Below are 11,126 nucleotides of genomic sequence, written 5' to 3'. Positions count from 1 at the left end.
GCTGAGAGATATACAATTGCACTCATTTGATCATTACATCGTGAATATATGCATAGAAATAGCACACTGTGCCCTATAAATATGTACAATTATTATGTGTCAATTTAAAAGGAAAAAAATACTAAATTGGGAAACAATAATTTGAAACTAAACCTTCTTTTTTCCAGACTTCACGGATGATTGGAATTCTGTATCCTAGTTTCCAATATGTGAGGCACAGCTTGTATTGCCATTTGGAATTATTATGAATATTTCTGATGAACTTTCCTTTTTCATGAGATTACAAAATCCCTTAGCTTCCAAGAGAGCAGACCATGTAGAGCCACGCTGGAGTTTCTTCAAATACAGTAAAGGTCTTCTGGCCAGATAGCTCTTATCATAGGACTCACCTATTGGAGCATGCATTGAGTTAGAATCAATCTAAATCTTTTTTTTGGGGGGGGGGTGATTATTGAGTCCAAGAGTGCTTTGCTATGTAACTAAATCTCTAGCCCAATTTCTGTTTTTGTTTTTATTTATTTATTTATTTATTTTGAGACAGGATCTCACTAAATTGCTTAACACCTTCCTAAGTTGCTGAGTCTGGCTTTGAATGCTCCGTCCACCTGCCTTAGACTCCAGAGCCTAAGGTGGATTTAGATGAGTGGACTACTGCACCTGGCTCTAAATCCTATCTAAGTGTTAGCTCATGTAATATTAACACCAAATGAAGATACAATTTTGTTTTATGCATTTCTTACTAAGGAGGTGATGGAGGCGTAATCAGTTGTGGTTTGAATAAAGCCAAGAGAGTTGATGGAAAAGGCAACTTCCTCCTGTTTTTTTTTTTTTCCCCCAAATATGTGACTGTGTGGAGCAGAGAAAAGACTGAGAGCTAGTGTTAGGACCTGTCTCATCCAGGTATGTGGAATGTAGACCAAAATAAGAAAAAAGAAAGAAAGATATACAAGGGGAACCTTCCATGCAACATTTTCAAATTCTTCCAGACCATGTGCATTCTTCTATAATTGTCACAATTTCTATGAATTAACTCTTATTTCATTGATGCTCCCACTTCAGTGAAACTTTGTTATTTGTATATACATGGGCATGTTTTTTTCTCCAACCAAAATGTGGGTTTCTGGTAATCAGAAAGTGTTTCCTCTGCATCTGTTGCCCTCCTCACATATTCCCATGCCCTCTCAAGAATAGACACTCATATAGGAAAGTATCAAACAGAACACTTGTTTTTATTTCCTTCATCTGGAATATTTGCTCCCACTCAGATATCTGCCTTATTAGGAATAAGAATGTCTCCAGAGTTAAAGTACAGTTATTAACTGCCAAAGCCATTCTGGATCACAAATCTTATCTTCTACTCTTTTTGGTTGTGCTTACCCTATATTGATCTTAGGTTTTCAGTATAAGGATATAAGAATTGTGAACTAGAAAGTCTTGGGTGAGATTTGAAAATTCAATATTAAGTGGGTGATGATATGAACCTCAAGTTGTGCTCTTTCTCCTTAAAGGATTTTATAATTCTGATATTTGAATCCCTATGATATTTAATCAATTTTAAGACAGTTTCATGTGTTATAAAATCTCTATGATAGACTAGATCTTACAATTAATACTAAAGAAATAATTGTAATTTCAAATTAGTAATTAGCAAATTTCAGTGAGCATGTGATCACTACTGAATACATGTCATTAAAATTTAATCTTAATAGGTACTTGTGGCTCATTGGTAGAGCACTTCCATAGTATGTGTGAGACAGTGGGTTCAATTCTCAACACCAAATATAAATAAATAAAATTAACAGCTCATTTACACCTAAAAAAATTAAATATTTTATCTCAATAAAACGCTTTGAATTAGCCGTTGTTAAAAATGCAAGACACAAAGGATTGAAGAAATTAAGTTCCAAACTAAATAATTGAGGTTCAAAAAGTAATCCTAGTATTTATGAACTGTGTCTTGTGATTTTCTAATGTTTTATGGCTGGAAGAATCTTCATTTAAACAAGTGAGCACAAAATAGAAATTTAACTAAATTATAATGGGTTTATAAAAGAAGACTCAAGGCTGCATATAAGTCAGGACTGAATTGAGAAACGCTGCTTAAGTACACAGAAAACAGTGGTAAAAGATCATAATATGAAGTACAATTCACATGCAAAGAACAGAAACAAAGGTTAGAAATGCATTCACAAGGTACAATAAGTATTTCCTCCACAGTGTACTGAAGAAGGTACCATGACAATCAGAAGATAAGACAAAGTTATAAAAAGGCTAAGTTACAGATGTAGCTATTCATAATAATAGTTATTTATTGACTAATAATGATGCAGAGATACAGATACAGAATCCAGGGAGGAAGAGATACAATGAATTATATATACCAGGTTATAATAAATGCTTGCACCTGACATGTAATTTATTTATTCTACGATTCTTGTGAAATAATTATTAATATTGTTCTTTTTTTTCAAAGAAAATGATGTGTGAAGTTGTAAAACTAAGGAACAACTACAAAAGCAATAAATAAAAGGAGAAGAAATAAAACAGTTACCCATAAATGTACACATAGAGCATTCTATGCTTGCATTAACTAATAGACAATGGGGTGTTTACAGCAGTTTACTGAAACAAATAACTCTTGTGAGTTCTTCATTAAAACACAATAGATTAAAACAAATTAAACATTCATGTCATAACAGTGCTACTTCCCATATCACTTTACAATGTTGAAAATTGAAGAACAATAAATCAGCAGACTTCAACTTTTGCACATGCTGAATCCTATCTTTATGAATTGAATACACACAAACATTTGAGAACAAAAAGACTCACTGATACTTGCCTAGTTCCTCCTCATCTTCTGCATTCCAACTTCTCTGCCCACCTATTTACTCTTTACCCAAATTATGTTCTATCAAATTGTCTTTGAAAATATTTTGGAGTACAGCACATTTCTGAGAGCTTCTTTCACATCTTTGTTCCTCAGGCTGTAAATCAGGGGATTCAGCATGGGGATCACCACAGTGTAGAACACTGTGGCCACTTTATCAATATCCAGACTAGTGCCAGAACTGGGCTGGCAATAAATGAACAGGATTGTTCCATGGAAGACAACGATGGCTGTGAGGTGGGAGGCACAGGTGGAAAAAGCTTTGCGCCTCCCCTCTGCAGAGCGCATCTTCAGGATGGTGATGAGAATGAACAGGTAGGAGGTGAGGATGACCGTGATGGTGAAGACTTCATTGAAATTGACCACAATGAACAACAACATCTCATTCACAGTGACATCGGAGCATGCAAGATTTAAGAGTGGAGGTAGATCACAGAAGAAGTGATTGATCACATTTGACCTGTAGAATGGAATCTCTAGAGTTAAGCACAAATGAATCAGAGAACAAATAGATGCATAGAGGTAACAGCCAGAGACCAGCCCTGCACAAAGCTTCTGGGACATGATGACCATGTACAGCAGTGGGTTGCAGATGGCCACGAAGCGGTCATAGGCCATCACTGCCAGCAGGAAGACTTCTGTAATCGCATAAGTACAAAATAAATAGAGTTGTGCAATGCAGCCCTGGAAAGAAATAGCTTTGTCCTGGGTAAAGATGTTGGCCAGCATTTTGGGCACTATGATTGAGGAGTAGCAGAAGTCCACAAGAGACAAGTGGCTGAGGAAAAAGTACATGGGAGTGTGCAGCTGAGAGCTGACCTGGATCAGTGCCACCATGCCCAGGTTGGCCAAAACTGTGACTCCATAGATGAGAAGGAACACCAGGAAGAGGAGGACTCTCAGCTCGGGGACATCTGACAATCCCAGCAGAATGAACTCTGTCACAGAGGTGCAGTTTTCTTTGGCCATTATCATGAGAAATCATGTTAAGAAAAATTTAGTAGGTATTTTACTCTTTCAGGGAAGAGAACACAAAGAAAATAGATTAACATTAAACACATATTTTTGGATTGTAAAATAAGCATATCTGTCACATTTTCAAAATATTAAGTAATTATGAGAATAATCTAAAATCTATATCTCAGTAGAACTTACTTGTGAAACTTAATTTAAGTATCAGCAATAATCTTAAATGATTCTCAGTCAGTAAATACCCTGTACAGTTCTCATGATCCATTGAATTAGGTTTTTAGGCAGGCTTTAAAATAGATTCAATGATATGCTTTGATGGTACATGGAAATTTACCTCTATTTACAAAAATATTAAAAAGTTATGGCTTATAAGTATAAACGTTATCACACACTTTTGATTGTTCTTAAAAAATCAATTACATAAATTTGTATCATAAAGTTATCTAAAGTATCTTGTTGGAAAATGTATTTTCTTTGAAACTTGGGTTTTATGAGGACTTGTTAAAATTATAATTATTCAGGATGAGAAAGAAATCAATGTGTACACTCAATTTTATCAAATTAGAAAAATTATGATTTCATTGTAATGATAATTATGAAGTACTATAATGTCTCAGAAAGAACACACACATATATGTAAATATATATATATATATATATATATATATATATATATATTGTAAAAGCAATTAGGCAACATTTATTGGAAGTCAACATTTCAAACAATAAAAACTAAATGAATTTTAATTAGAGATTTTATATTGTTAGCAATATGTTGTTGGAAATGGTTGGATCAAAAAATTATAAAAAGGTATGTTCAATGGTGCATTGTTGTTTCAGACTATTTTGACAATAGTCAAATGTGGAATTTTTAAACTGTGACTCATCATATCTATGGTAGAAATGTACTTTCAAATTTTGTTGTAATATGATCAGTTTTAAAGAACAGACACCAGTAATACATACAGTTAGAGGTTTTAGTTGTGAGAATCTATGTGTAGAATTATGAATACATTCAAAAATACCATTTGTCATCAGCTTAATTTGGCTACAACAATGATATAAAAATATTTTAACCACATTAAAAAAGAGGTAATTGAAAACTTTCATCGGTTCCTCAAAGAGTTATTTGGGTAAAGGGGTAAAACTATGTATTTCATGGAAGTGAAAACTCCCATCCAGACCTTTCCCTTAATAAAGAGGCCCAAGGAAGTTGTGTGATCTTATTCTCTGCCTTTCTTCTTACCTTGTAGGAATAAATACTTACTTAATTAAACCATTTTAATCAAAACTGAGTGAGGGCAATCTGGGCCAGGAAAACTGCTGGTTTCTCTGCATCTTGAATCAAATTTAGTGAAATGAAAACACATTATTCTCCTGAAGTCATGCTTTTCTTGTGTTTTATTTATTACAAAAATTAAGATATTTGACTGAATAAAAAATACTCTTTGAAATTTTTATTCTCAATAGTCTGTGGTAATAGAAAAGAAGTCTATGATGAATCCATATTAATTCCAAAAGTATCCTCCTATGCTGAGCAGAGAAAGTTCATGACCACCTGCAGACACATTCACACAACACTTAAAATTGAGGTAGCGGTGGCAATAGTGAGCTCAACTTTGGTCATTGCAGATCTCATGAAGGATTCTGATGTGGTGAAAGTGGGAAAAAAGAAAGTCTACTATTTTTAATTTGTATTTTTCAAATATATTAGTGTTTGATATTTCAAAAAAATTGTAATTTTTCGCTTGACTCTTAAAAGAAAAAAAAATTTAAAAGTAAGGCATGAGATAAGTGTTCTCATAAACATTCTCTGAGTCAAAGGCAGATAAGTTAAACATATTAATTATTTTTTCCTCAGAAAATATATGTCTTTTCATTTTCAAGTAACTAGAGTCTAGATTTAGTAAACAAACCTGTGGTAAAGATGTTTCTTCCCTGAAGGTATTAAATGTGGACAGAATGCAATAAAATATTTTATACTATAAATTAAGCTCCTGGGAAATGGATCCTTTACCTATAACAACTTCTAATCTCTATGGCATAACAAAATTTAAAAGAAGATGTCATGGAAGGATCAAAAATAATTAATCTCTGTGGAAGTTGATCAGAAAATCTGTTTTTAAACTACCATTACTTGGTCTTTATTGCAGAGTAGGATGAATATAGTTAATGATTATTCACTGTATAACTTAAATGGCCAAAACAACAGATTCTTAATGTTTTTACCACAAAAAAATGACAGCCTGGCACAGTGGTGCACACCTGTAATCCCAGCAGCTTGGGAAGCTGAGGTGGGAGGATGGCGAGTTCAAAGAAAGCCTCAGCAAAAGTGAGGTGCTAAGCAACTCAGTGAGACCCTGTCTCTAAATAAAATATAAAACAGGGCTGGGGATGGGGCTCATGGCCAAGTGCCCCTGAGTTCAATCCCTGGTACCAAAAAAAAAAAAAAAAAAAGACAGATCTTTGAGGCAAGGGATATACAAATCATGCTGATTTGATCATCACATATGTATGCATGTTTAGAAAGAAAACACTATGCCCTATAAATATGTATAATATCTGTTTTTTTTATTTGTACCAGGGATTGAACCCAGGGGAACTTAACTATGGAACCATATCACCAGTCCATTTTCTGTTTTATTCATTTATGTATTATTTTGAGAAAGGGTCTCACTAAATTGTTTAGGTCCTTGTTATGTTGCTGAGGCTAGCTTTGAACTCGTGATCCTCCTGCCTCAGCCTCCTGAGCCCTTAGGATTACAGGCATGGATTATTATACCCAGCCTTAAATCCCATCTATTTAAATGTTAGCTTGTAATCTTCCTAACAGCCAGTGAAGAGACAATTTTGTTTTTATGCATTTCTTACAAAATAGGTGATAGAGACACAGATAGTTGTAATTTGACCAAAGCAAAGAGAATTGCTGGTTTTTCCCAACTACATGATTTTACAGAGAAAAAAAATGAGAGTCAGAGCCAGTGTTAGAACCTTCCTCATTTCAGTATGTGAAACTGAGACCAAAAATAATAAAATTAAGACAGAAAAGAAAAATGGGAGCCAGGGGGAACCATCTATAACATGTTCTGTTTCCTCCAGACTGCATTCATTATTCTCTTGTAGTTACAATTTCTGTGAATTTGCCCTTATTTAACCATTACTCAAACCTTGGTGTGATACAATTATGCACAGATACATTGACATGGTTTTCTCTCCCATCAAAATGTGAATTTCTTGTGATCAGAGAGGGTTACCCCTGATCTGTTGCCCGCCTCATATATCCCCATGCCCTCTCAAGAATGGATGCTTACATAGGAAAGCATTCAGCAGAACACTTCTCTTTATTCCCTTAAGCTGGAATGTTTGATCTCACTCTGATATTTGCCTTGTTAGGAGTAAGAATGTGCCCAGAATTAAAGATCATCCATTAATTGCCAAAACCACTCTGGATCACAAATCTTAGTTTCTACTCTTTTGGGTTTTGCTTACCCTATACTGGCATTAGGTTTTTAGTGCAAGGATCTAATAGTCATGAAATGGAAAGTCTTGGGTGAAATGTGAAAATTCAGCATAAAATGGGTGATAAGCTGAATTCAAGTGCTGTTCTTTCTCCTGACACAATTCTGTAGAAGATCATTGACATTTGAATCACTATCATATTTAATCTATTTTCAAACAGTTTCATCTGTTATAAAATATCTGTGGTAGACTGTATCTTACAATTAACAGTAAAGACACTATTTTGATTTCAAATTATTAATTAGCAAGGTTTATTTCCTGTGAGAATGTAATCACCACTGAATATATAGTGTCAAAATTTAATCTCAAAAAATGCTGTGAGATTAGTAGAATTAGGCAGTGTGAAAATGCAAAAAAATATAAGTATTGCAGAAATTGTTACTTTCCAAATTGAATAATCAAGATTGAAACCAATCCTAGTTTTTAAAAATATCTTTATTTATTTTTATGCGGAGCTGAGGATTGAACCCAGTGCCTCACATGTGCAAGGCGGGTGCTCTACCATTGAACCACAGTCCCAGCCCCCAATCCTACTTTTTATTAACTGGATCTTGTGATTTTATAATGTTTTACAGCTAGAAGAAGCTTAATTTAAACAAGCAAGTGCAAAGTAAAAATTTACATAAATTATAATGAATTTATAAATGAAGACTCAATGCTGTATCTGAGTCAGAACTGAATTAAGAAATGCTGCTAACATCCAGAGAAAACAAGGACAAAAAGTCATTATATAAACAATAAATATACATGCACTTATAAGGTACAGTAAACATTACATCCAAAAAATATTGAAGAGGTATTAATAGGTATCAGAAGTTAAGATGAAGTAAAAAGGAAAGCTACCCACGATGATGGTAATTCAATAACTAAAAATGATGAAGAATGATAATATAGAATCCAGATAAAAAGAGATAAAATGAATTATATATAAGGGGTTTTACCTACATTTGACATGTAATTTATTTCTTCTAAGATTTTTATGAAATGATTATTAATATTGTCTCCATTTTTCAAATAATATGATATGGATGAAGTTATATAATGAAGTTGTATAAGGTATGATGAAGTTATATAATGTTCATTGCAACAACTACCACAATAATAAAGAAAACAAGAAGAAATAAAAACAGTTAACAATATTGTACACATGAATCCTCATGCTTGTGTAAACTAATTGATAAGGGGGTGTTTTTTACTATAAAAATCATGAATTCAATTCTTAAAGTATTATGTATTCAGTAAAGTTTACTGAAACAAATGACTATTGTGAGTTCTTCATTAAAACGTGATAGATTAAAACAAATTAAAAATTCATGTCATAACAGTGCTATTTACCATATCACTTTACAATGTTATATATTGAAGAACTACAAAACAGACTAATTTGTGAACATGCTAACTCCCATCTTTATGAATTCAAGACACACAAAGATTATAGAATAAAAAGACTCAGTAATACCAGCTTAGCTCTTTATCATTCTCTGCATTCCAACTCCTCTTCCCACCTACTCACCCTTAATCCATATTATGTTTTATCACATTGTCTGTGATAATATTTTGGAGTACAGCACATTTCTGAGAGCTTCTTTCACATCCTTGTTCCTCAGGCTGTAGATCAGGGGGTTCAGCATGGGGATCACCACAGTGTAGAACACTGTGGCCACTTTGTCAATATCCAGACTAGTGCCAGAACTGGGTTGGCAATAAATGAACAGAATTGTTCCATGGAAGACAACGATGGCTGTGAAGTGGGAGGCACAGGTGGAAAAAGCTTTGCGCCTCCCCTCTGCAGAGCGCATCTTCAGGATGGTGATGAGAATGAACAGGTAGGAGGTAAGGATGATCATGATGGTCATAGATTCATTGAAAGTAGCCACGATGAACAGCAGCACCTTGTTCACAGTGACATCAGAGCAAGCAAGATTTAAGAGTGGAGGTAGGTCACAGAAGAAGTGATTGATCATGTTTGACCTATACAATGGGATCTTAAGGGCCAAGCACAAGTGAATCAGAGCACACACTGATGCTAACAAGTAACAGCCTGAAACCAGCTCTGCACAGAGCTTCTGGGACATGATGACCATGTAGAGCAGAGGGTTGCAGATGGCCACAAAGCGATCATAGGCCATCACAGCCAGCAGGATGATCTCTGTGATCACACAAGTGCAAAACAAATAGAACTGTACCATGCACGCGGGGAAGGAGATGGCTTTATCCTTGGTTAAGATGTTGGCCAGCATTTTGGGCACAATGACTGAGGAGTAGCTGAAGTCCACAAGGGACAAGTGACTGAGAAAAAAGTACATGGGAGTGTGCAGTTGGGGGCTGACCTGGATCAGAGCAACCATGCCCAGGTTGGCCAAAACTGTGACTCCATAGATAAGAAGGAACACCAGGAAGAGAAGGACTCTCATCTCAGGGACATCTGACAATCCTAGGAGAATGAACTCTGTCACAGAGGTGCAGTTTTCTTCAGCCATTGCCAACAGATGTCAGGATAACTTACATATTATAACTATTGGTTTACTTCTGGGAAGATATGAAAGAGGAAATGGTAGGTGGACATTAACTTCTGTATCAAATACCATTAATATGAAACACATATGCATGAATTGTAAGAGAAATATAACTACCAAATTGATTTAATGTTCCATAATTATAATATTCTAACCTATGTTTCTCAGTAGAGTTTACTAGTGACAATTTCAGAATTAGTTATAATCTTGAAGGATTCTCAGTCTTTAACTACCTTGCACAGTTCAGATGATCTATTGGAGTACGTGATTTGGCTGACTTTGAAATAGATTCTAAAATATGCTTTAATGTTACATAGAAATTAACTTCTATTCACAAAAATATTAAAAATTATGACCGAGAAGTATAAAAGTTACTGTACACATATTATTGTTTTTGTTAAATCTATCAGTAACCTAAAGTATTCCCACACAAGTTTTCTAATTTTTTTGTAGGGGTATGTGAACATTTTCCTTGAAATTAGTGGTTCATGAAGATCCTTTAAAGTTGGAGTTATTCAGAACCAAAAAGAAAAATGAATGCACATAGTCAAAGGCATAATAGTTTTTATTTGTCAAATTAATGGTTATGTATTTCACTGTAATAGTGATTATGAAGTCTTTTAATGATATAGACAGATGGAATACATCTTTCTTGCTTTTTACAAAAGTAATTCATCAACATTTGTTGAAATTTTTGACATTAACAACAATAAAATCTGTATAATTTTATAACTAGAAATATTATAATAATTCATTATCAGAAAATTGATTATATTGAAAGAGTATGAAAAACTATGTTTAATTCTCATTATTGTTTGTTACTGTTTTGACAATTGTCAAAGTGAAAGAATTAACAAACTGTGGTTTATCATATCTACTGTGGAAATGTACTTTTAAATTGTTCAGAAAAAAATTTAAAGAGAAAGCAGCAGTATATAGGATGCAAACTTTTAGTTTTAAATGAGAATGTATATGTAGAAATGTGAAAGCAGATAGATGCCCTATATGTCATCAACTTAAATTTATATATATAAAGTTTATCCATATTTAAAAAGGAAGTGAAATTTTTCTAAGGTCCCTCAAAGTGTTATTTGTATAAAGAGGCTAAATTGAGTATTTCGTGTAAGTGGAAACTAGCATTCTGATCTTTCCCTTAAGGAAGAGGTCAATGAAATTAAAATAATTTTACTCTCTATTCTCCTTAATTTGTAGATTTAAATATTTACTCA

At 33.8% G+C, this 11,126-nt stretch overlaps 2 protein-coding genes across 2 annotated transcripts; both read right to left on the bottom strand.

Moving 5' to 3' along the window:
• Positions 1-2,914: 2,914 nt before the first annotated feature.
• On the bottom strand, positions 2,915-3,865 carry LOC143390449 (olfactory receptor 5L1-like). Its single transcript, XM_076842834.1, has one exon. It carries the CDS (start codon positions 3,863-3,865, stop codon positions 2,915-2,917), a length of 951 nt encoding a protein of 316 aa, XP_076698949.1.
• Positions 3,866-8,916: 5,051 nt separating this feature from the next.
• LOC143390448 (olfactory receptor 5L1-like) lies at positions 8,917-9,861 on the bottom strand. The gene has a single exon (XM_076842833.1). The coding sequence runs from the start codon at positions 9,859-9,861 to the stop codon at positions 8,917-8,919; it is 945 nt and encodes a 314-aa protein (XP_076698948.1).
• Positions 9,862-11,126: the final 1,265 nt, after the last annotated feature.

This window comes from Callospermophilus lateralis, chromosome 2, assembly GCF_048772815.1.
Source record: "Callospermophilus lateralis isolate mCalLat2 chromosome 2, mCalLat2.hap1, whole genome shotgun sequence".
NCBI lineage: Eukaryota > Metazoa > Chordata > Mammalia > Rodentia > Sciuridae > Callospermophilus > Callospermophilus lateralis.
Note: the sequence above shows the minus strand (reverse complement) of the source record. Positions and strands in the feature narration are given on the sequence as shown.